This window comes from Esox lucius, chromosome 1 (assembly GCF_011004845.1).
Source record: "Esox lucius isolate fEsoLuc1 chromosome 1, fEsoLuc1.pri, whole genome shotgun sequence".
NCBI classification, from domain to species: Eukaryota; Metazoa; Chordata; class Actinopteri; order Esociformes; family Esocidae; genus Esox; species Esox lucius.
Window position 1 is genome coordinate 18,637,791 of NC_047569.1, and position 22,578 is coordinate 18,660,368.

The 22,578-nt window shown below is 39.6% G+C and overlaps 1 protein-coding gene across 1 annotated transcript in view; it reads right to left on the reverse strand.

The window, feature by feature from the left end:
* srpra (SRP receptor subunit alpha) overlaps positions 1 to 22,229 on the reverse strand; it is a 34,838-nt gene extending 12,609 nt beyond the window's left edge. Inside the window, exons 1-6 of the mRNA XM_010893296.3 lie at positions 21,874 to 22,229; positions 13,002 to 13,085; positions 10,389 to 10,552; positions 7,426 to 7,586; positions 529 to 691; positions 283 to 439 (exon numbers count right to left, since the gene is read on the reverse strand). Coding sequence (XP_010891598.1) covers positions 283 to 439; positions 529 to 691; positions 7,426 to 7,586; positions 10,389 to 10,552; positions 13,002 to 13,085; positions 21,874 to 21,996 — 852 coding nt within the window. The 5' untranslated portion in view covers positions 21,997 to 22,229. The remainder of the gene's footprint in view (positions 1 to 282; positions 440 to 528; positions 692 to 7,425; positions 7,587 to 10,388; positions 10,553 to 13,001; positions 13,086 to 21,873) is intronic.
* Between the last annotated feature and the right edge of the window lie 349 nt (positions 22,230 to 22,578).

Genomic DNA, 22,578 nt, shown 5'->3' on the forward strand with positions numbered 1-22,578 from the left:
GTATCAACTAGAGGCTACATAACACGCTACATAACACTAATTTTTTGTAATGTTAAAATGTTTATATTAAAGGAATTTATGTTGAAGTACATGGGATTTATTGTTTTGTTTTAGTTTTTTACCGTGGTATTGAATTGGGTAGCGAGAATTGTGGAATTTCAATGGTATTGGTACTACAAAATTTCTGGAATCGTGACATCCCTAAGTGAGAGCAGCATTCAGTCTTGTGCAACCATGCAGGCTATATTTGCTCTGCTGCTCACAACGCTAACAGGTATATACCAGGTTAACTTGAGTGTCCAGTCCTTGGTCCCCAGCAGCATGAGCTCCATTGCCATTGCTCTCACTGTAATCCAGCTCTTTGGTGCTACTGCCGCCCAAGGTCCACACTCGCTTCTCCTTCCCCTTTTGCTTCTCCTTTGGTGGCTTAGGGGATTTACTAGATGGCAACAGACAAGACTGAGTGTACTGAAACCATTTTCAGTAAAAATCAAAAACCACATTTTATTCCATTCCTCACCCACTCACCTGGGTTTCTCCACAGGCACCCCCATGCGCTTGCGAATGAACTCCTCTCTCTTCTTCTGAATGATCTCCTCCTGGGTCAAGCCCTGGTTACCATTCTCCACTGTCTTCTGGGCACAGGCCAGAGGCTTGGCTTGTTCCCCCTTTACAGGCTCAGCTGCAGGAGCTAGGGGAAAGAATCTGGGTGAGACAACTATATAGCTCAGTCATATGCTATTTTTCCATCCAATTGGCAACAGACTCAAAAACCGACTTTGAAAATAAATCCCTCAAAATTACTCATTAAGTGGTGTCAGTGCCTATAAATTAAAGGCATCAGATTACTACGGACAATACATCCCAACAGTTGTTTTGAAATCATTAATATTTTAAGAGCCATAACAATAATATTGTTGTGGATACCTGTTAATACTGGTACAGGATAGAGACAGCTATGTTACGGTGACAGGGCTCACACTGATTGAACAGGTTTGTCCATAGTAGACGTTTCTTTAAAGATGCTCCAGAGAAACACCTTTTTGTTCAATACTTTATTTATTGGTTTATTTTCATTATATTTATTTTAAATCCCGAAAGTACAACCCCATTTCCAAAAACGTTGCGACGCTGTGTAAAATGTAAAGAACAACAGAATGCAATGATGCGCAAATCATTTAAACCCTATATTCAATAGAAAATAGTACAAAGACAACATATCAAATGTTGAAACCGAGAAAAAATAATAATTGCCCACTTTGAATTTGATGCCAGCAACACATTTTAAAAAAGCTGGGACGGGCAAGAAAAGACTGAAAAAGTTGTGTAATGCAAAAAAATAAAAATACCTGGTGGAACAACTCATAACTAATTAGGTCAGTTGGCAACAGGTCAGTAACATGACTGGGTATTAAAAGATCATTCTAGAGGATGGGTCTGTCAGAAGTGAGGATGGGGAGGGGTTCACCACTATGTGAAAGACGCAGACAAATTGTGCTACAACTTAAGAACAATGTTTCTTAATGTAGAATTGCAAAGACTTTGGGGATCTCATCATCTACAGTACATAATATTCTTATCCAAAGAACTCTGTACACAAGAGACAAGGCCAAAAACCGATATTGGATGGCCGTGATCTTCGGGCCCTCATGTGGCACTGCATTTAAACAGACCTGGTTCTGTAGTGGACATCTCTGTATGGGTTCAGGAACACTTCTGAAAACCACTGTCTGTGAACTAAGTACATTGCTGATTCCACAAATGCAACTTAAAACTACCATGCCAAGAAGAAACCATACATATACAAGATCCAGAAAGGCACCCGCCTTCTCTGGTCCCAAGCTGATTTAAGATGGACTGAGGCAAAGTGGAAAACTGTCCTGTGGTCTGACAAATCAAAATTTGAAATTATTTTTGGGAATCACGGATGTTGTGTCCTTCAGGCTGAAGAGGAGAGGGACTATCCGGCTTGATATTAGCACACAGTTCAAAAGCCAGCATCTGTGAAGGTATGGCAATGTGTTAATGCACAAGGCATGGGTGACATCTGTGAAGACATCATTAATGTTGAACAATATATACAGGATTTAGAGCAACACATGCTGCCATCAAGATTGTCTTTTTCGGGGAAGGCCTTTCTTATTTCAGAAAGGCAGTGCCAAACCACAATCGACACGTATTACATCAGCATGGCCTCGTAGTAAAAGAGTCTGGATGCTAAACTGACCTGCCTGCAGTCCAAACCTGTCACCCACTGAAAACATTTGGCGCATTATGAAACAGAAAATACAACAATGGACACACTCTTAAAGGGAGTGCTCCTAATCTCTGCTTGTTACATGTATAAAACACACCTGTCCACAGAAGCAATCAGAGAATACAATAATGATGTGCAACACAAGGTTGTTGAGATGCATGAATCAGGAAATGTCTATAAGAAAATAGCTTAACATTTCAAAATGCCCCTTTCCACTATCAGGCGATTAATAAAGATGTTTAAAGCAAATGGAGATGTTAACAATCGGTCTGGAAGAGGACGTGTCTATACTGACCCCATGCAGTGATCAGGATTGGTTTGAATGGCCAAAGAATCTCCAAGGATCATAGCTGGAGAACTGCAAACCTTAGTTGGGTTTTGGGGTCAGTAAGTCTCTAAAAATACGAAAAGACACCACATACATAACCACATGGTTTGGAAGGGTTGCCATATAAAAAGCCTTTGCTGTCATCAAACAACAATCTCAAGTGGCTATGTTAAGGTATATGTTTTCATGGACTCCAAATACCAGATATTAAAGCTTACACTGGGCCGTGGTTAGATTTTACAGCAGGACAATGCTCCAAAGCACCATAGAATCAAGGTTTTGCGATGGCCATCCCCTGACCTAAACCCCATACAAAACCTGTGGGATGAGCTGAAGAGGAGTCTGAAAGCATCGGACTCAGAATCTGAAGTTTCTAGAAAGGTTCTGGAGTAATGGCCTCCGATCCCTCGCCATGTGTTCTCCAACCTCATTATAGGACAGGACTCAGCTGTAATCTTGGCCAAGGCAGGTTGCACAAAGGAAATAAATGAAAATTTGCCAGTAATTGTGGCACCTATATTTGAGATGAATATTTGTTTTTAGGTAAGAATAACTTTTTTGTCAATTTTATTACATTAGTTAAAGGTCAGATATTTTGAATAAAATATCAAAAAGATAAACAAATGAAAAAAATTACGGCCCATTTTGCTCATATTTACCAAGGTTGCCAATATTACTGATGAGCACTGTACTACATGTAGTCTGAAATCCTAATTGTCAGAGCAAAAAAGTGTCACTGTTTTTATTGTTACCCATTACTACTGTAGATATCTATTTATGAACTCAAGCTCCACTATAAAAACAAGAAACCAGGCAAGCCTAGTTCAGCCGGCCCGCAATAGAAAATGTTTCTACCTCAAGTTTTGAACCTGGGTCACCTATGTGAAAGGCTGTGTCATTAACCACTACACCACGCAGCTATACGCTTGCCGGGTGTCAGTAGAGCTTCTGGTCTCTATCCTAAACAAATCCTCTTTTGCCACTGGCTGTTTTAATAGTTAATTGGCCATTCATGAATGACACTGATACAGTTAAACTGACTAACGGTTCTTACTGAGTTAATCTCCCCCACAAATAGCGGCTATGTATTGCCTTTGCCACTGGCCGTTTTAACAACGTATTAGCCAATAATAAGCTTTACCAGTATCTACTAACTTACTGGAATAGTCATAAGAATTGAGCAATTGCTAGCAAGTCTGCAAAAGCTATTTCATGGCATGAAATTCATATTTTTTTTCTTTCATTCGTGAATGACATTTATACAATAACTATCAATAAAGGCGACGATAAACTTTTTCATCAAGTGAAAAGACGAGAGAATTGTGGAATCTACCAGAAATAATTAATAGATATTGTTGCTCTCAGCAGATTTGAACTTAGGTCTTCCACATGAGAGGCACTATCTTTAAGCACTACGCCACAGCATTACACGTTTCAGCAGTCGCTAGACTCCATTGAGGATTGTGTTAAACTGACTAAAATTTCTTATTAAGTTTACCTCCACCGCAAATAGCGTCTATGAACTGTATTGCTTTGCCACTGGCCGTTTTAACAGTTTGTTAGCCAGTAATAGGCTTACTAGTATCTACTAACTTCCTAGGAATAATCATAAGAATTGAGCAATTGCTAGTGAGACTGAAGATGAACTATTCCAAGCCAGAAACAGTCGCAATATATCCGTTTACAGTTTCAGGTTTCGGTTTTAGCCAGCGAAGTTTTCTGCAATACGGAATAATTCACAATGCGTACTTCGCTTCGCGGATCTTCGAGGATCTCCTCAATCCCGCTGTCACTTCTTCCATTGAGGAAGCAGAGGATGAGGTATCAGAGGTGGACTCGTCCATCACCCGGGCTGAAGTCACTGAGGTGGTCAAGAAACTCCTCGGTGGCAAGGCACCGGGGGTGGATGAGATCCGCCCTGAGTACCTCAAGTCTCTGGATGTTGTGGGGCTGTCTTGGTTGACACGCCTGTGCAACATCGCGTGGCGGTCGGGGACAGTGCCTCTGGGATGGCAGACCGGGGTGGTGGTCCCTCTTTTTAAGAAGGGGGACCGGAGGGTGTGTTCCAACTATAGGGGGGATCACACTTCTCAGCCTCCCCAGGAAAGTCTATGCCAGGGTTCTGGAGAGGAGAATACGGCCGATAGTAGAACCTCGGATTCAGGAGGAACAGTGTGGTTTTCGTCCGGGCCGTGGAACACTGGACCAGCTCTATACCCTCTACAGGGTGTTGGAGGGTTCATGGGAGTTTGCCCAACCAATCCACATGTGTTTTGTGGATTTGGAGAAGGCATTCGACTGTGTCCCTCGCAGCATCTTGTGGAGGGTGCTTGGGGAATATGGGGTCCTGGGTCCTTTGCTAAGGGCTGTCAGGTCCCTGTACAACCGAAGCAGGAGCTTGGTCCGCATTGCCGGCAGTAAGTCAGACTTGTTCCCAGTGCATGTTGGACTCCGGCAGGGCTGCCCTTTGTCACCGGTTCTGTTCGTAATTTTTATGGACAGAATTTCTAGGCGCAGCCAGGGGCCGGAGGGTGTCAGGTTTGGGGACCACACAATTTCGTCTCTGCTCTTTGCAGATGATGTTGTCGTGTTGGCCCCTTCTAACCAGGACCTTCAGCATGCGCTGGGACGGTTTGCAGCCGAGTGTGAAGCGGTGGGGATGAAAATCAGTACCTCCAAATCCGAGGCCATGGTCCTCAGTCGGAAAAGGGTGGCTTGCCCACTTCAGGTTGGTGGAGAGTGCCTGCCTCAAGTGGAGGAGTTTAAGTATCTAGGGGTCTTGTTCACGAGTGAGGGAAGGATGGAACGGGAGATTGACAGACGGATCGGTGCAGCTTCTGCAGTAATGCAGTCGATGTATCGGTCTGTCGTGGTGAAGAAAGAGCTGAGCCGCAAGGCGAAGCTCTCGATTTACCAGTCAATCTACGTTCCTACTCTCACCTATGGTCATGAGCTTTGGGTCATGACCGAAAGGACAAGATCCCGGATACAGGCGGCCGAAATGAGCTTTCTCCACAGGGTGGCCGGGCGATCCCTTAGAGATAGGGTGAGAAGCTCGGTCACCCGGGAGGAGCTCAGAGTAGAGCCGCTGCTCCTCCACATCGAGAGGGGTCAGCTGAGGTGGCTTGGGCATCTTTTTCGGATGCCTCCGGAACGCCTTCCTGGGAAGGTGTTCCGGTCCCGTCCCACCGGGAGGAGACCCCGGGGAAGACCTAGGACACGCTGGAGGGACTATGTCTCCCGGCTGGCCTGGGAACGCCTCGGTGTCCCCCCGGAAGAGCTGGAGGAAGTGTCTGGGGAGAGGGAAGTCTGGGCATCCCTGCTTAGACTGCTGCCCCCGCGACCCGGCCCCGGATAAGCGGAAGAAGATGGTATGGTATGGTATGGTACTTCGCTTCGCCTGCGAGGAGATACGAACTAGGGACATATAGTTCACAAGTTCGCTTTTCTAACCACCTTGCAATTTAACAAGGGGTAGTCAGTCTGTCAGTCAGTCACTCAGTAAGAGACATTCCCTCTTAGCCGGCTCCGCTTATGCCGTCCGGCACAAAAAAAGGCCTTGTAGTTCTTGCGTAGTGTTTGGATTTCCGATTTGTAAAACAAAAATAACCATATTTCTCTCAGCATTACAATACTTATTTCACTTGAACAGAGATCTCTATGGTAGCCTACCATATTATCATTTTCTGATAGCAGGATTATGCATTAGCATATGGTTGCACAATTGTACATGCCCTCCATAAGTTTTGGAATACATGCTGAATTTTTGCTCTACACTCAAGGCATATGAAAACACGATTTAAAGGTGAATGAGGCAAAAGTACAGAATGGTACCTTTCATTTCTGTCAGTTTGCATTTGGTGTCAGTAGGCATAGTCCAATATGAAGACTAGAGAGCTGTCTAAGAAAGAAAATCAAGCGATTTGGATGCTATAAGAGGAAATCAATTAAAACCATAGTAGAAAGTTATGGCATAGCCAAATCGACATTTTGGAATATCCTAACAACAAAATAGATCACTGATCAGTCTAGGATGAAAAACAGCAGGGGACGACAGAATAATTACCAAAGATGTGAAAAACAACACTAAAATAAGTCTGAATATTAAAATTTTCAGGAATTTACCAAAAACCTCCAGAATGCTAGGGTGAAAGTGTAAAAATCAACTGAAGACTTTGGTAGCAAAATTACAAAGGCTACCCTGCTAGATCCACACCTCAAAAACAGAAAACTACAAAAGATGTATAAATTCAATCATCTAGTGACTGAGTAAGTCTAAAACTAATGTATGCTAAATCTTGAAAATCTGTAAAAATGTTTACCTTAATCTACAATACACTGTACCAATATATGTACAGCATAACTAGGAAGTGGGGTTTTGTATGTTTTATGTTGTGATTTTTTTGTAATTGTGTGCTGCTTTTTTGGCTAGATCCTTCTTGGAAATAATTTTTATCTTAATGTAGCTAACCTGGTTAAGTAAAGGTTAAAGGAAAAAAAAAGGCCAGAGATTTTTGAACAAATGAGAAGTAGGTGAACCTTTATCAAAGTGATGGGAAGGAAAAGGTATGGAGAAAAAAAAGGAACAGCAGATGACCCAAAGCATGCAGTACCACCAACTCCTAGCTATTTAACTGCCCAAGTACTGTCCCAGGCAGTTCTGGCACCTTAGAATCCTTGGGCTTGGCCCCTGAAAGGTACAATCCTTCTGCAATTGGTTTGTCTTTAGAAGTTCTTGCTACTATTCAGGCAGCAATTTTAAATTGAAATTGTGTGAAAAGGGAAGCATGACCAAATGCTTATATTCCAATTCCACTATAACAATTTGTCAAATCCTTACCCTCTTTTTTGGCATTCTTATTCTTCTTGCCACCTTGTTCCTTTCCCTTATCTCCTCCTTTCGTCTCGATCATAGACTTCACTGTTTTTTGGGATTTCAGGGACTCATTGAAGCTCCTCATGGAGTTGGGACCTCGAGCTTTGCTGCTCTCCTCTGCCTCACTACAGCACAAGTTAGTAAAAAAACATTGTAAGCATGTATCATTTGTCTCAAGGCCTGTGACGTATTAAGTTGCATACCTGTTCTTGGAGACCTGTGGGGATTGACTAAGTAACAGTGTGATATACACTACATCACATTCAGTTCTGAGTGTGCATCCAGCATCACCTGATATTGCCCCAATTGCTACATTCCTGAACTCTACCTCACGTCGACCCATTTCTGTTTAGAATTTATCCACATTCTTTGGCTAATGTAATTAGACCTCTCCACTTACTACACATTTTGTTATGTTATAGACTGTATTCAAAATGTTTTAAAAAGTAAAAACACATTTTTATAAATGTGTGCCAATTTACTGAAAGAAAAACTAAAACATTTCTCATGTTCATATTCAGATATTCAAACTTACATATGATATCTACACAGTTAAACCACTCTCAATATACATTTCGATATCATGGCAAAAGTATAATAAATCAATTAATTATTTTGTAATTTCTCTGATCACAATTTTCTTTCCAGATATTATAACAAGAAATTCCAATCATTATTTACTGTGCTGACATTAGATAAAAACAGAGCACTACCATTACTCTTGGCCTATTTGAGCATTTCTGTAATGTCAATGATGAATCCAGATGCACTGAAGACCAGCTCAAATGCCCAGCTTTATAGGCTGAAGAGAACGCCTAAGCCTTCAAAGGAAAACTGAAGATGGCTATAGTACAGACCTCGCTGAACATGATCAGTTGTCTGGAGAGGTAAGTCTGGTGGGGTCAGTCATTAGCAGAATTCACAAAGGCATTGTATAAAAAGGATACAGTGGGAAGAAGTATTTGATACACTGCCGATTTTGCAGGTTTTCCTACTTACAAAGCATGTAGAGGTCTATAATTTTTATCATAGGTACACTTCAACTGTGAGAGACGGAATCTAAAACAAAAAGCAATTGCATTTTATTGCATGACATAAGTATTTGATCACCTACCAACCAGTAAGAATTCTGTCTCTCACAGACCTGTTAGTTTTTCTTTAAGAAGCCCTCCTGTTCTCCACTCATTACCTGTATTAACTGCACCTGTTTGAACTCTCTACCTGTATAAAAGACACCTGTCCACACACTCAATCAAACAGACTCCAACCTCTCCACAATGGCCAAGACCAGAGAGCTGTGTAAGGACATCAGGGATAAAATTGTAGACCTGCACAAGGCTGGGATGGGCTACAGGACAATAGGCAAGCAGCTTGGTGAGAAGGCAACATTATTAGAAAATGGAAGAAGTTCAAGATGACGGTCTATCTCCCTCGATCTGGGGCTCCATGCAAAATCTCGCCTCGTGGGGCATCAATGATCATGAGGAAGGTGAGGGATCAGCCCAGAACTACACGGCAGGACCTGGTCAATGACCTGAAGAGAGCTGGGACCACAGTCTCAAAGAAAACCATTAGTAACACACTACGCCGTCATAGATTAAAATCCTGCAGCGCACACAAGGTCCCCCTGCTCAAGCCAGCGCATGTCCAGGCCCGTCTGAAGTTTGCCAATGACCATCTGGATGATCCAGAGGAGAAATGGGAAAAGGTCATGTGGTCTGATGAGACAAAAATAGAGCTTTTTGGTATAAACTCCACTCGCTGTGTTTGGAAAAAGAAGAAGGATGAGTACAACCCCAAGAACACCATCCCAACCGTGAAGCATGGAGGTGGAAACTTCATTCTTTGGGAATGCTTTTCTGCAAAGGGGACAGGACAACTGCACCGTATTGAGGGGAGGATGGATGGGGCCATGTATCGTGAGATCTTGGCCAACAACCTCCTTCCCTCAGTAAGAGCATTGAAAATGAGTCATGTCTGGGTCTTCCAGCATGACAACGACCCGAAACACAGCCAGGGCAACTAAGGAGTGGCTCCGTAAGAAGCATCTCAAGGTCCTGGAGTGGCCTAGCCAGTCTCCAGACCTGAACCCAATAGAAAATCTTTGGAGGGAGCTGAAAGTCCGTATTGCCCAGCGACAGCCCCAAAACCTGAAAGATTTGGAGAAGGTCTGTGTGGAGGAGTGGGCCAAAATCCCTGCTGCAGTGTGTGTAGCTAATCTGTGTGCAAACCTGGTCAAGAACTGCAGGAAACATATGATCTCTGTAATTGCTAACAAACGTTTCTGTACCAAATATTAAGTTTTGCTTTTCTGATGTATCAAATACTTGTCATGCAATAAAATGCTAATTAATTACTTAGAAATCATACAATGTGATTTTCTGGATTTTTGTTTTAGATTCTGTCACTCACAGTTGAAGAGTACCTATGATAAAAATACAGACTTCTACATGCTTTGTAAATAGGAAAACCTGCAAAATCGGCAGTGTATCAAATACTTGTTTTCCCCACTGTATACAACCAAATATTAACCATGAGTGCTTAATTTGTACATTGTGCATGAATACCCTAAAATAAAATAAAATCTACACTTCAACCTTATAGTAATGGTTTAATTTCTAAATCTGGAGTGTAGACAGAGCATAAGAAAAACATTCTTACTGTGCCAGTAATTACAGAGTGCACTGTAGAACATTATGCATCGCACAGTCTCTAGTTATTTCATTTTTAACTTGACAGGTGCTTGCTATAGCAGTGAAAAGAGCAGAGCCTAAATGCCAAGTCTCAGTAGAATGCAGTTACATTTATTTTCAAAAGAATGGTTGAACAAATTGCACTTTCAAACAGAATACACAATTGTATTTCTTGATGCACAATTGCTTTTTTATTTGTCTGCAGTATCAGCCATGAGATGTGATGTTGCTTACCGAAGAAGCATGTTAAAGTCATCCTCAAATGCAAAATTGCTGTTCAGTAGTGTAAGGGCACCCTTTTGCTCCAGTTCATTCTTATAACGATCCCTGAAGTGGAGCTGCACGTCATCTATGAACTTGTCAACATACGTCAGCGTCAGGATTTTTTGAAAACCCACCTGCATAAAAAGGGAGTGTTGAATGCATCTCAGAATGTACATGAGCAAAGACTGCCATTTGTTTGCAGGCATTATAATCAAATGTACTATTAGCCCAGTGTCTAGACAGAGATTGCACATTATACAGTAGGTATTAGATTTTAGAAGGTATCCAGGTTTTCATGTACATTATTCAGAGATTTGTGTTATTATAACATACATTAACGAACAGCAAAATGTGCGCAAAAGTCCATTGGATATGTATTGTCAGAACCCATAGAAAACTATCACAAGTACTTGCAATGTTTATGAATAATTCAAACAACGTTCGTTGCACCAAGTTGACCACAAGTCGAGGTTTGATACTGATTGTGCCACCAGCTGGGAAGCCCCAAAGGCAATGCAAATTGGCAAGTATCGCTCAAGCAAAGGGAGCATGGCCTAAAATTAACACCTACCACCCGCCAAATGAGATACACTCTGAGCTCAGGGATAGAATATTTATCACAACAAATCTTGACTGTGGTCATCCTGTAGAGCTCTATACAGTACAAGTATGTGAAGTATGAGTACATGCAAGTTGCAATTCATAGCACTAAACTAAACCTATAAAACCAAACAGCAGAAAAACTGCTGAGGGTTCAAAGTATTACTGCTGTTAAATTTTATAGCCGGAATCCAGTATAACTATCAGAAAATATCTCTCTCACGTTTCTGGACTATTTACATTGTTTTCACGTACTTGCTTGTTTTCCAATATTTGTTTGAGTTTAAGCTGTAACTTCTAATGAAGGCATCAGATTGCTATACTACTGTAGCAAGATTCAAGCTATTGGCACAGGGAAGCGATTCTCCAAGTGCCTTGTGTCTCCATCCGTTTGATAAACCTTCTGCTCTTTAAACTCCTGAGCCCCGGTGTCCACATGTGTAGGCTTCCTGCACCAAAGCTCAGGTCTTAGGAGGTTAAGGGGCATCTGAACGTTTCTCTCACCTGTTATATTTTGAATCCATGTTAACTCTTTATTTCTGTTTCATGGTGTAATTGGGGGAAAATATTATTAGTTGTAAAAAATAAATACACCTGTTGATACTCCTGTGAGCAAAGACTTCCAGGGCTCATCAAGCTCTGATCCATCTCTTGTGGTGATAAAGCTGAATGAGGTGAGTGATTGTGTCCTCACAAAAACAAATGGCTTGAAAAGGAAGCAACAGATGATAGGCAATACAATCTACATGATTCAGCACTCTGTGACCCCGCTCTGTAAGTTTGCATGGACTACAACTTTGTGGCTGGGTGGTTGTTGCTCCTAGACGCTTCCACGTCACAATTATAGCACTTACAGTTGAACGAGGAAGGAATTTCCCAAACTGACTTGTGGCAAAGCTGACATCTAATGACAGTGCCACGTTTAAAGTCACTGAGCTCTTTAGTACGACCCATTGTACTGACAGTGTTTGTCTATGGACACTTCATGGCTAGGGTTGCAACTAACAACTATTTTCGGAATCGATTAATCTGTCCATTACTATTTTAATTAATTGGATAGAAAAAATACATCCCTCCCAGAATGAAATGCAAGTGTTTTATTTAAAATTAAAAGTTTGCAGTGTTTTTCCTTATTCCTTTTACAATGCCTTCATTAAAACAACTGTAGGCAGCAGTTATTAAACATTAAAACATGCAAAAACTAAAGGGTTGTCATAAAATCATTTTCAAGACTGTTGGAAATGTATTCTGGGACTACATGACGCTGATTGAGAGATTTGACTGATACTGTAAATGTAAATTGTAATGCATTTCAATACCTCAACGTTTTAGAAAAACAGAACTGACCAAATTTCACAGTAATAGGTTAATTCATCAGCAATGTTGTGAACAGTGTTGCCAGATGGGAAAACATTTTGTTTTTTGGGGGCTATTTTTAATGACAATGTGCAGGCAAAATGGACTATATTGCAGATTTTGCAATATTTTTTTGTTGTTAAATTCTTCAACATGATCCCATACTTTGGACGTTTTCGGTCATATGGGACTTCCCTTTGGTGTATCCTCTGCTATCTCATTCTCCGCTCTCTTGCAAAACATATTTATATTGCAGCGTCTCCTGTGGACCCACATAATCGATAGTGATATTCGTAGGCCAACATTTTATTATTCACATTATAAATGTTTACTGATTAATTGTTGCAGCCCTATTCATGGCTATGTGCTGGATCTTATGCACCCTAGAGCAATGGGTGTGGCTGAAACACCTGAACTCAATAATACGTAGGGTTGTCCACAATTTTTGGCTATATAGTTTATCTTCTGTCCAATGTGAATTGCTGTGATAAGACAGTGTCATAGTTACATTGAACATCTGAAAATTGTATAAAACAATTTACAAATGCAATACAACTAGATCAACATATAATATACCTATACTGCACAATCTCTGTGTAGAAGCTTAGATCACAAAGGAATACGTACCACAAAAACAAGCTCAAACTCATTATCGAGTTTGTACTTAAGATTCAAGGCGTCATGAGTATAGGAATTGTTGCCACTGCGTTCCTGAAGAAAAAAAAAAGATAAGCATTAATAATGTACAGATCTAAGTTGACTGGGACACCAGACTGTATTTTCAGAAACGCACAGGAACTTGTTTTTTTTTTTTTTCAGCTATCAGGATTCAAATCACCCTTTTTATAAAAGAATACATTCCACAGGTATTTCATTCCATCAATTTCTACCACTCTAATTACATTAGTAACCGGTTTAAAATAGCAAAAGCACATATTGGGGGCTTACGGTATATTGCCATTATACCATGGCTAAGCACTGTGTCTAGGCACTCCACAATGTGTCATGCTTAAGAATACCTCTTGGTTGTGGTATACTGGCCATACACCACACCCCATGAAGCCTTATTGCATTAATATACCACAGGTAACATCTGTTCACAAGCAGGATACAGGTCCTGTAGTTTCCTTAATGCTTGAGCTAGTTAAACAGAATTCCAATGTTTCTTGTTGTTGTCATACCTGTGGTATATGATTGAATATACCACTGCTTTCAGCTTTCAAGGCTGCATGTCACATTGTGAACACATTTTAGGTAATAAGTTTCACTACATGTGGGAAAATAGTTTAAAGCTTTTTATCTGAAAAATATTGTTAATACACAACAAAGTAACAAGCATTTATTGTGTCATCCAAAAAGCAATTGAAATATTGTGAGATAGAAAACTGAGAAAACTGGGCAAGCAGAAGACAAAAAGTGCAGTTGAATACCCAAAACGTTATCTGCATCTGATGAACAATACTGAGGGACAGATGGAAAAGCAGTGAAGTGGTTGCTCAGCATCTCCAGCAAAATCATCAGGCACCGAAGTACATGCTTCAACCTCGAGAAAGGCCTTTACAAAAAGGCAACAACCAGAAACATTTGCAAGAATGGCTAAGATGCTCTCAACAGTGCAACTGAAAAGCTTTGTGGCTCCTAAGAAACCTTTTCAATAGGAAATAAGCTCCAATAGGTATTCTATACAAATGTCTGTATGTGTGTGGACCATATTAGTTGATGTGGACACCATAGAAATTGAAGCACTCTACCAACTCCACTTTAGCAACATCAATATAGATGGGGCATTCCAGCTCCTCTTGAATTGATGACATTGATGAAGAGATTTTTGTCCTGGCACCACACTGCCAGATACCTAATCACCTTATATTAAGCCGTCTCATCATTGGAGATCAGGCATACCACTGTTGTGTTGTCAGCATACTTGATGGTGTTAAGACAAATACGTTGTCACATTGTTGTGGGCGAATACGGAGTACAAGGAATTATGATGTGGAATACTGAGCAGTAGTCGATGGATAGCAATTGAAACCGCAATCAAGATTATATCCTCTGGGAAGCGGTTAGGGCAGAATGTACAATGGAATGGGTCCAAAGTCTCAGGGACAAGGTTATAGGTCCAGGCCATGACCATCTCTTGATAGCATTTCATGGCTACAGATGTGAGTGCTACTTAACAATTGTCTTTTTGGCAGGTTGCTTATGCATTCTCAGGAACAAGGGTGCATAATGGTCTATTTGATGCTTGCTGGTACTAGGTTCGGGTCCAAGAGGTGGAAGATGCCATCTGGTCTGTGCATGTTCCAAATATCCACACTGGTACACTGCACAGAACACAGCTTTGCAAATGTTAACCTGTTTAAAAGTTTTACAATAACTACTGAGAGTGATTAATCCAGAACAGCAGGGGTTCTTAAGCAAGGCTCTGTATTAATTCATTCAAAGCAAACATAGAATACATTTAGATCATGTGATAGGCTTGCATCAATGGGTAACATGCAGCTGGGTGTCCTATTGTAGTTTGTAATATTTTGTTAATGCTGTGATATCTGAAGAGCTTCAGAGCCAGTGTAATAGCATTTAATCCTAGTCTTATATGATCAAAAGGACTGCTCATCAGAGGTAATTGCGGGATTTCTTGGAGGTTTCTTGTAAGCAACTGGATTTAGTCTGGGGTGAACTTATAAGAAATTAGGCTACAAATAAACACACAGACAGAAGTGAGTTTAAAAACAGTTATATGCAATATTATAGCTTGTTGAAGACCTTAGTCAAAATTTTCCAAAGAAAATGTCTAGACATATATATAATACCAGGCTAAATGACCAATTCTCCCATGCTACTGAAATACAAATACAAAATAAAATACTTTGACACATTATCCTGTTTGGTATTTTATTTTAAAATATTGAAACTCTTTTTGGTGACATTGGTTTCATGGTGGGAATTATTTTTAAATATATTGAGTAAATGTAAAAATGAAATATGCTAAGTATTCAAACCTTGTGCTGTGGACGCTCCCAATCTGTTTTTCTTTTTTACAATAAAATTGTCCAAAATTGTCTCAAAGCCAAATAACCAGATATATATAAGAGGAAACGCAGTCATGTTTTTTTTTTTTTTATTTCCATTCAACACAAATTGAAGATCTAAGATAGAATTCAGTAATGCCTGGAAGTCAAACCGTAAGTAAACAAGTCCTGAAACCACAAGCATGCAGCAGCACCGTAGTCTCCAAACTTACGAAGTGGAAGGACATGAGCTGTTATCCATATTTTTGGAGCAACTCCAGAGATTAGAGTAAAATTTAGAAATACGGGCCACTGGGCCAGGAATAAATGGTGCTGCACATACAAATAGTCTGGAGCTGGGTTTATCTGCCTCAGTGGATTTCCTTGTATCTATAGATAGGAAAGCTTGGAGGAATTTGTTTACTGGAAACTGACACTACTTCCACTGGATAAATGCCTCACGTTACCTGGATACATTTGCATAATATTGACTGAGGCCCAACTTCATGAAGCGCCGAAACAGCTCAAACGGCCGTATGGCCTTCCCGAGTTGCTTTGCGCAACCGTCAACAACGCCTTCACGCTATTCATAGAAAATGAATTGCATCCATCCGAGGCAGTGGGCGCGCCGGAAACAGTTGACGTGCACCGTAAGGCAAGAAACTGCTTGGGGCCGCAGGCTGTTAGGGGGCTCCTGAGGGCAGACAAACTTTACTCCAAAAAAAATGTCTCAAAATCTGACAATTACAGTGACTGCAACCCCATCCCCCTTAAACAAACAATGAAAATTTATTTTTTCTCAGTAGGAAACCTCCCTAAAGGTGACCCCACGAGGTACCTTCAGGTTTCAGCAAGTTCAATTTAAGACTTTTTAAGATGTTCTTAATGCCACTACGAATTCAAGACCAAATTCACCACCACACCCTATGCAAAATAATATATAAGGACACCAATTCAACTAAATTGCCCACTTTTGTAAGCAGTAAGCCTAGTGCTAACTAGGGATGTCACGAGAACCAATAATTTAGTACCAAGTCGATGCCAAAATTCAGAAAACATGACAGTACTCATTTTTGTACAGTACCGTAGGTACCGGGGATCCAACACTACTTGTCGAAACAAAACTGAGAAATGCTAGGCGTTTAGTTGGAGGCTTTTCGCAGTGTTTTTGTTGTTTTTTTGTTTCTCATACTTCATGTGGGATTCTACAGATTAAATTCCCACATATATGCCAAGTTTGAAACTTCTTGCAAAAAACACAGTGGGCTTTGTTTTCTTTCCCTTCAACAGATCTCTACCACTTATTTGTGCTAACTTGACCATTAATATGACTTAATTGCTATTACTACGTTAACAATATAGCTAGCTACCTCTAATATTAGCTTTTTACGTCGGGGCACTCGTAGGCTTAACTGTAACAGGTGACTTTCTGCTGAAGTTGATAGGATGATTTTGACTAATAAAAAGTTTATATAGCTATGCAATAATAATATAACATTATAATATATATTATTATATATTATATAATATTTGATTTCATGGGGTTTTGCATTCTTTGACTGAGATATGTAAGCTTGTTTCAATTATTGTGTCCCCTTCCTAGTTAATCTGAATATTGTGAACATATCCTTCCACTGCATATTGCAATGCCTCGATCTGGAGGATATCAGGCCGTATTACTTCAAAATGAATCACTTACACTGACCGGTAATATGCTACTTTTCTCCTCCCTGCTTGGCTGTTTACAATAGTTGCCGCTTGCAAAAAAGCACAGCTTGACATGTGTAGCAACAGTAACTAAGATAGGCAGGGCTTTTGCAAAAGGTCAATTATGACTCGTACATACATTGTACATTATTATTAAACGTGTCATAGGGTGCTGCCAAAATTAATTTGTTGAAGTATAAAATATGTTTTTTGAAAACCAGCAATGGCAATTGTTTCATTTTTGCTAGATGAGTGTCAGAAACTGGAAATGGTTTTAAGTGTAAACTTGTGTATTAACCGCACCTACGTATTAACCGCTGTGGTTGAAAATGTTTTCACAATCTGTGTATAAGCTGCTGTTTATAAACGGGAAATTATGGTAAGACATTAAGACTTTTCAAGGCCTTTTATTTAGATAAAAAGTCTTAAAATAATTTAAGGACCGGCGGACATCCTGTCCCCATGAAGAGAGGGGAAACTAAAAACAAATATTCTCTCAGCTCTAAAGTGCCAATGGTAAGTGCTAGCAAGACAGAGAGAAGCCAATTTGAAGAGGCCGTCTTTCTAATCCGCTGTGTGGGAACATTTTGGATTCAGCGATCAAGACAATGACGAGGGTAAGAAGTCCGTAAACAAAGTACAGTTTACAAGCATTGCTTTGCCACTGTCGGCTACTCGAGTGGAAACACTTCTAACATGATGACATCATTCACACCAAAACAGTACCAACACAGTGACCCCCGAACCGCGATACGTACCGAACTGTGGACCCACTCTACCGTTGCATCCCTAGTGTATACATAGTCTGACTTCTTTTCAGATTGCATTTATCTGCATTATCATTCAAATAGTAGATTAAAACTATCAACCTATAGTAACTAACAATCACATCAGCCAGCTAAACAGATGCTAAACTAGCGAAGTTGGTTCACATTTGTGAGCTATGCTCAGACTAAGGCTGGTCATTTAGATACAGATAAAAATTGCCATATCAACTCCTGGAATTACCATAGTAACTCCCAGAACATGCAACCTCAGTCAGCTGATGATTGCATTCTAATAACAATATAATGATTGTATTTTTAATAATGATTCTGCATTTACATGACCTAAATAGTTACATAACGATGCCTAGCCAGTCATCATTGTTTCAAACCTGAATGTTTTACACAGCCTCTTGACTTTCTTTTGGCCCATAGCCAAAATCCAACAAAAGAAAAAAAGGGGATTATTTTTAAGACTTCCTGATTTACAATTGAAACCTGCATTTCTTTCCTATTTGGTTTACAAAACATTTATTGGACTGTAGGGGACTGCGATACCACAAAATTAGTTTGATCTGATATCAAGCTTGAATCACCCATATCAATACCAATACCGATACTTTTTATTATTAAAAGCGGCTTACAGTGGATATAAAAAGACTACACACACCTGATAAAATGCCAGGTTTATGTGATATAAAAGAATGAGACAAAAATAAATCATGTCAGAACTTTTTCCACTTTTAATGTGACCAATAATGTGAACAATATATGTTTTTGTGTAACTCTCACAAAAAATGCTAACTGTCACCATTCTTTTTTCCACACCTCCTCTGGCTGCCACTAGTCATAATCAAATACAAATGTCCTCTGTATACAACACACCTACTCAGCCAACTATTGAAAATGTTTTCTTCTGTATCTCATTTTAAGGACTGCTGGGATTTAAAACATTGCCTTATTTAAACAATAATAAGGATAGTTTAACTGTATGAAATGGTGTGTAAGGTAAATGTAAATGGTGTAAAAAAAAAAGGCATTATCTTCTATTGGGATAATATTACCCAGGGGGTAACTAACCCCATGGGGGGCATCTTACCCCAGTAGCCGGAAAAAATGCCTTTCCTACAAAATAAATTTTATTAAATACAAATTAATCTGTCAACTGTAGCCATCTATTTTACTATAATCCATTACCCTAAGCATAGCAATCAAACATACAACAAAATCACTAAACTTTAATTTTTTGTTCCAGTAAATAGACAATGATCTTAGGGGGGCCGTTGCCCCATGTTACCCTACCTGAATTTTCCTTGCCTCTCTGAAATTACTGCCAGTGTACTCTGTCTCAGCGACCTGTCTGAGGCATTAACCTCCTCCCTTCTTTTCTGTTGCAGCTCAGAGTTCTCTTTCTCGTGGGTTTTCATTATGATTTAACAAATTGGTGGTGTTGTCACAAGGGCTGTCACAATATCAGATTTTCATTAAATGATTATCGTGGACAAAATAATTCACGGTAATGATATTATTGCAGTATCTATAGAAGATTTGAAAAAAATAAATGCTATCAGTCAAATTCATCTTCAACTTTGTTTAATGTCATTTTTTTCCTCTTTTTGGGAAAACAATTTAAAATTCTAAATACGAGTGTATGGAGGTGGAGGGAGTCTGTAACCATAAATGTACAAATACAAAAATAAAAGCATACAAAAAGAACAATGACACTATATGGATAGTGAAAAGGCAACTTGATGAACTGATAGAAGATATGCAAGGCCTAACATCGAGAGGAGTTTTCGGAAAAATACAAAAGATGTTGCCTAGTGAATAGGCTACGAAAAGGCGTTAATTCAAACGCTAGTGGTAAGGTCCAGACACATAGTTTAAGCACATGCATGGTTTGTCCAAGAAAAAGCAATGGAAAAACCGAGAGGAGTTTTTGAAAATATACAACGTCCCTTTTTCCAGTTGGATAGGCTACAAAAACTGCAGGTTTTTGTGGATCTTTCCCAGGGATTCTAGTGGGGCTAACGAGTTGATTTCAGCACCAGTGCATATGTCCAGACTCCTTGTTTAAGCACATGCATCGTTTGTCTATAGGTGACATGAATAAGGTATCAAAAAACAGAGCAGGGTTCATGGAAAAATACTACTTCAGTTTTGCCTAGTGAATACGATATTATCATGTGTATTAATAACATGATATCAATATTTCATTTTTTAAATATCACGGTTATCGTCAATGCCGGTATATCGCGATACACCTAGTTCCCAAAGCAGCGAACAACCTTCATACAGTTCATACATTATAGTTTGCAATGTTTTCATGTACAGCTGTAAAATATCTCCACACGATGCTCCTCTTTCATTCAGCCATGGCATTCATGCATGCAGTGAATGGAGGCCTGATCTCGGATTGGCAGTTGGTGCCGGTATTTAGGGCGCACGCCGCAGCACACTGTGCATACGCGACGCATATTTCAGTTATATGAGTGCACAGTCACAAGAACTGCAGCAGTGCTGGAGAAGCAGCAACAGAACGTTGTTTGCACACAGTGACAGTTCTACTCATTGATGAAATGGGCACAACATAGAAGACAGAAACTGAAACTGGTATCAATCCTACTGATGCTAGAATCGATCTTCTAAAACCAGATGTTGTAGGCCTATCCGTAGTATCGATATTTTGGAATTGATCTGCCCACACCTATTGGACAGTAAGGCACAATCCTATAGTTGCATCTTCCTGGTTTCATTTTTTTCTCCATTAGCTAGTCAATATAACAATGTCACATTACAAAAACTGCTCGCATCAAGACTGACAAGTTTCAGAAGAAAGTTATTTGTTTCTGGCCATTTTGAGCCTGTAAGCAAGCCCACAAACACTGATCTTTAAGCTACTGAACTAGACTAAAGAAGGGGAACTTTACGGCTTCTTTAAATCAGCACAACAGTTTTCAGCTGTGCTAACATAATTGCAAGAGAGTTTTCTACTGTTAGCTTTTTAAAATGTTATACTTGTATTAGCAAACACAACCTGCCATTGGAACACAGGACTGATGGTTGCTGATAATGGGCCTCTGTACACCTATGTAGATATGCCATTGAAAATCAGCCTTTTCCAGCTACAATAGCAATTTACAGCATTAACATTGTCTGCACTGTATTTCTGATAAATGTTATGTCATTTCAATGGAAAGAAAATAAGTGACACCAAACTATTGAATGGTAGTGTACATCCATAATCACTTAGCTGTTACATTATTAGAGACTTTTTACCAAGTATGTGTGTGTTGAATAATAATGCAACAGTTTCAGAGATTTTTCTTACAAATACTCGTCAACATTAAACCATTGTCACTTTACAATGATTGATTGTTAAAAGAAGTTAACATTTCAATATAGTTCAGCATAATCTATTCCAAATATGGCACTGAATTGCTTATTGCATGTACAGTAATCATCATGTGTAATAATGTGAATGAAGAATAACATTCCACTATTGTAGCTTATCGTTGTTGTGGCGAGCTTTTCATAGGTTAAAGATCAGAGCATCAAGTAAACGAAAAGAAAAAACAACGCTTAGATCCAACCATCCGGTAACCATCCGGTTGTAACCACAGCCTTGACTGTGGTTACAAACCTACCATGTTTTGATTACATCTGATTAACTCACAATTTGCGCGTGTACCTCCAGTTCCTAGTCCTATGCCTGGGTGTTTTACGAAACCATGCTAAAGTAGCTAACTTACTAGCATTAGCTATCAAGCAAGCTAACTAAAATATCTAACTTAACTATATTACCAAAGCAAACAGTCGCAATATACATCAACATTTGGAACATAACAAACGGAACAGAAGCTATTTAGTTAATAAAATTACATTACATGATATGTACCTGGATAAGCTTAACTTAGCTCTTCTTGCGCATGGTGAAAAACACTGACATACAATAGCATAAATGTCTTGGCGGCTCGAAACATGACAGCTGTCACTTGATTTTCAAGCATTTCTCACCTGCAAGATTACTGAGCGGATCAGTGCGTTGACAGGCCCGGTGAAAGATTCTGTAACCCCGGCTCCTTGAAAACACCACAACACTATGCCCCCTTTACTAAAGATGGTGAAGAAATCCAGCATCTTGCCACTTCTTTCACAAGATTATTACGATAAAGAAAACAAGCACTAATAAAAGTGTAAATGGAAAAGAAAACACTATAAGTTAATTATTCGATAAATGTTTTAACTTCCTTCCAACTCCTGCAGGAAATGTAATTAGATATACAATATCATTTCCTCCTAATTCAAGCTACTGTAGCTATTTGGCTAATGTTACCTCTTCTAAAACTGTTTTAGACACGTCAGTTGCATAGGCAGGAAATGACGTTTTCTTCCGGCCTCTCTTCGCAATTCCGGCTGCAGTCTGAAGCAGTCGCCGAGCTCACTTGTTCTCAACAAATTTCAAGGATTGTGTTCGGATAGCAATTTCTTTCTTAGCAAGTGCATTGTTTTAAGACATCTACCTTTAGTAATTAAATTAGTTGCAATAATTATCAGCTTGTTATTTAAGAAGGTCACATTTTTCTAGTCATTAAAAGATAACAGATGTATATACAACCAATCAATCAAATGTATTTAGAAAGCCGTTTTTACATCAGCAGTTGTCACAAAGTGCTTTTACAAAACACCGGTAGTGTTGAATTTATACTGTAAATTCATCAT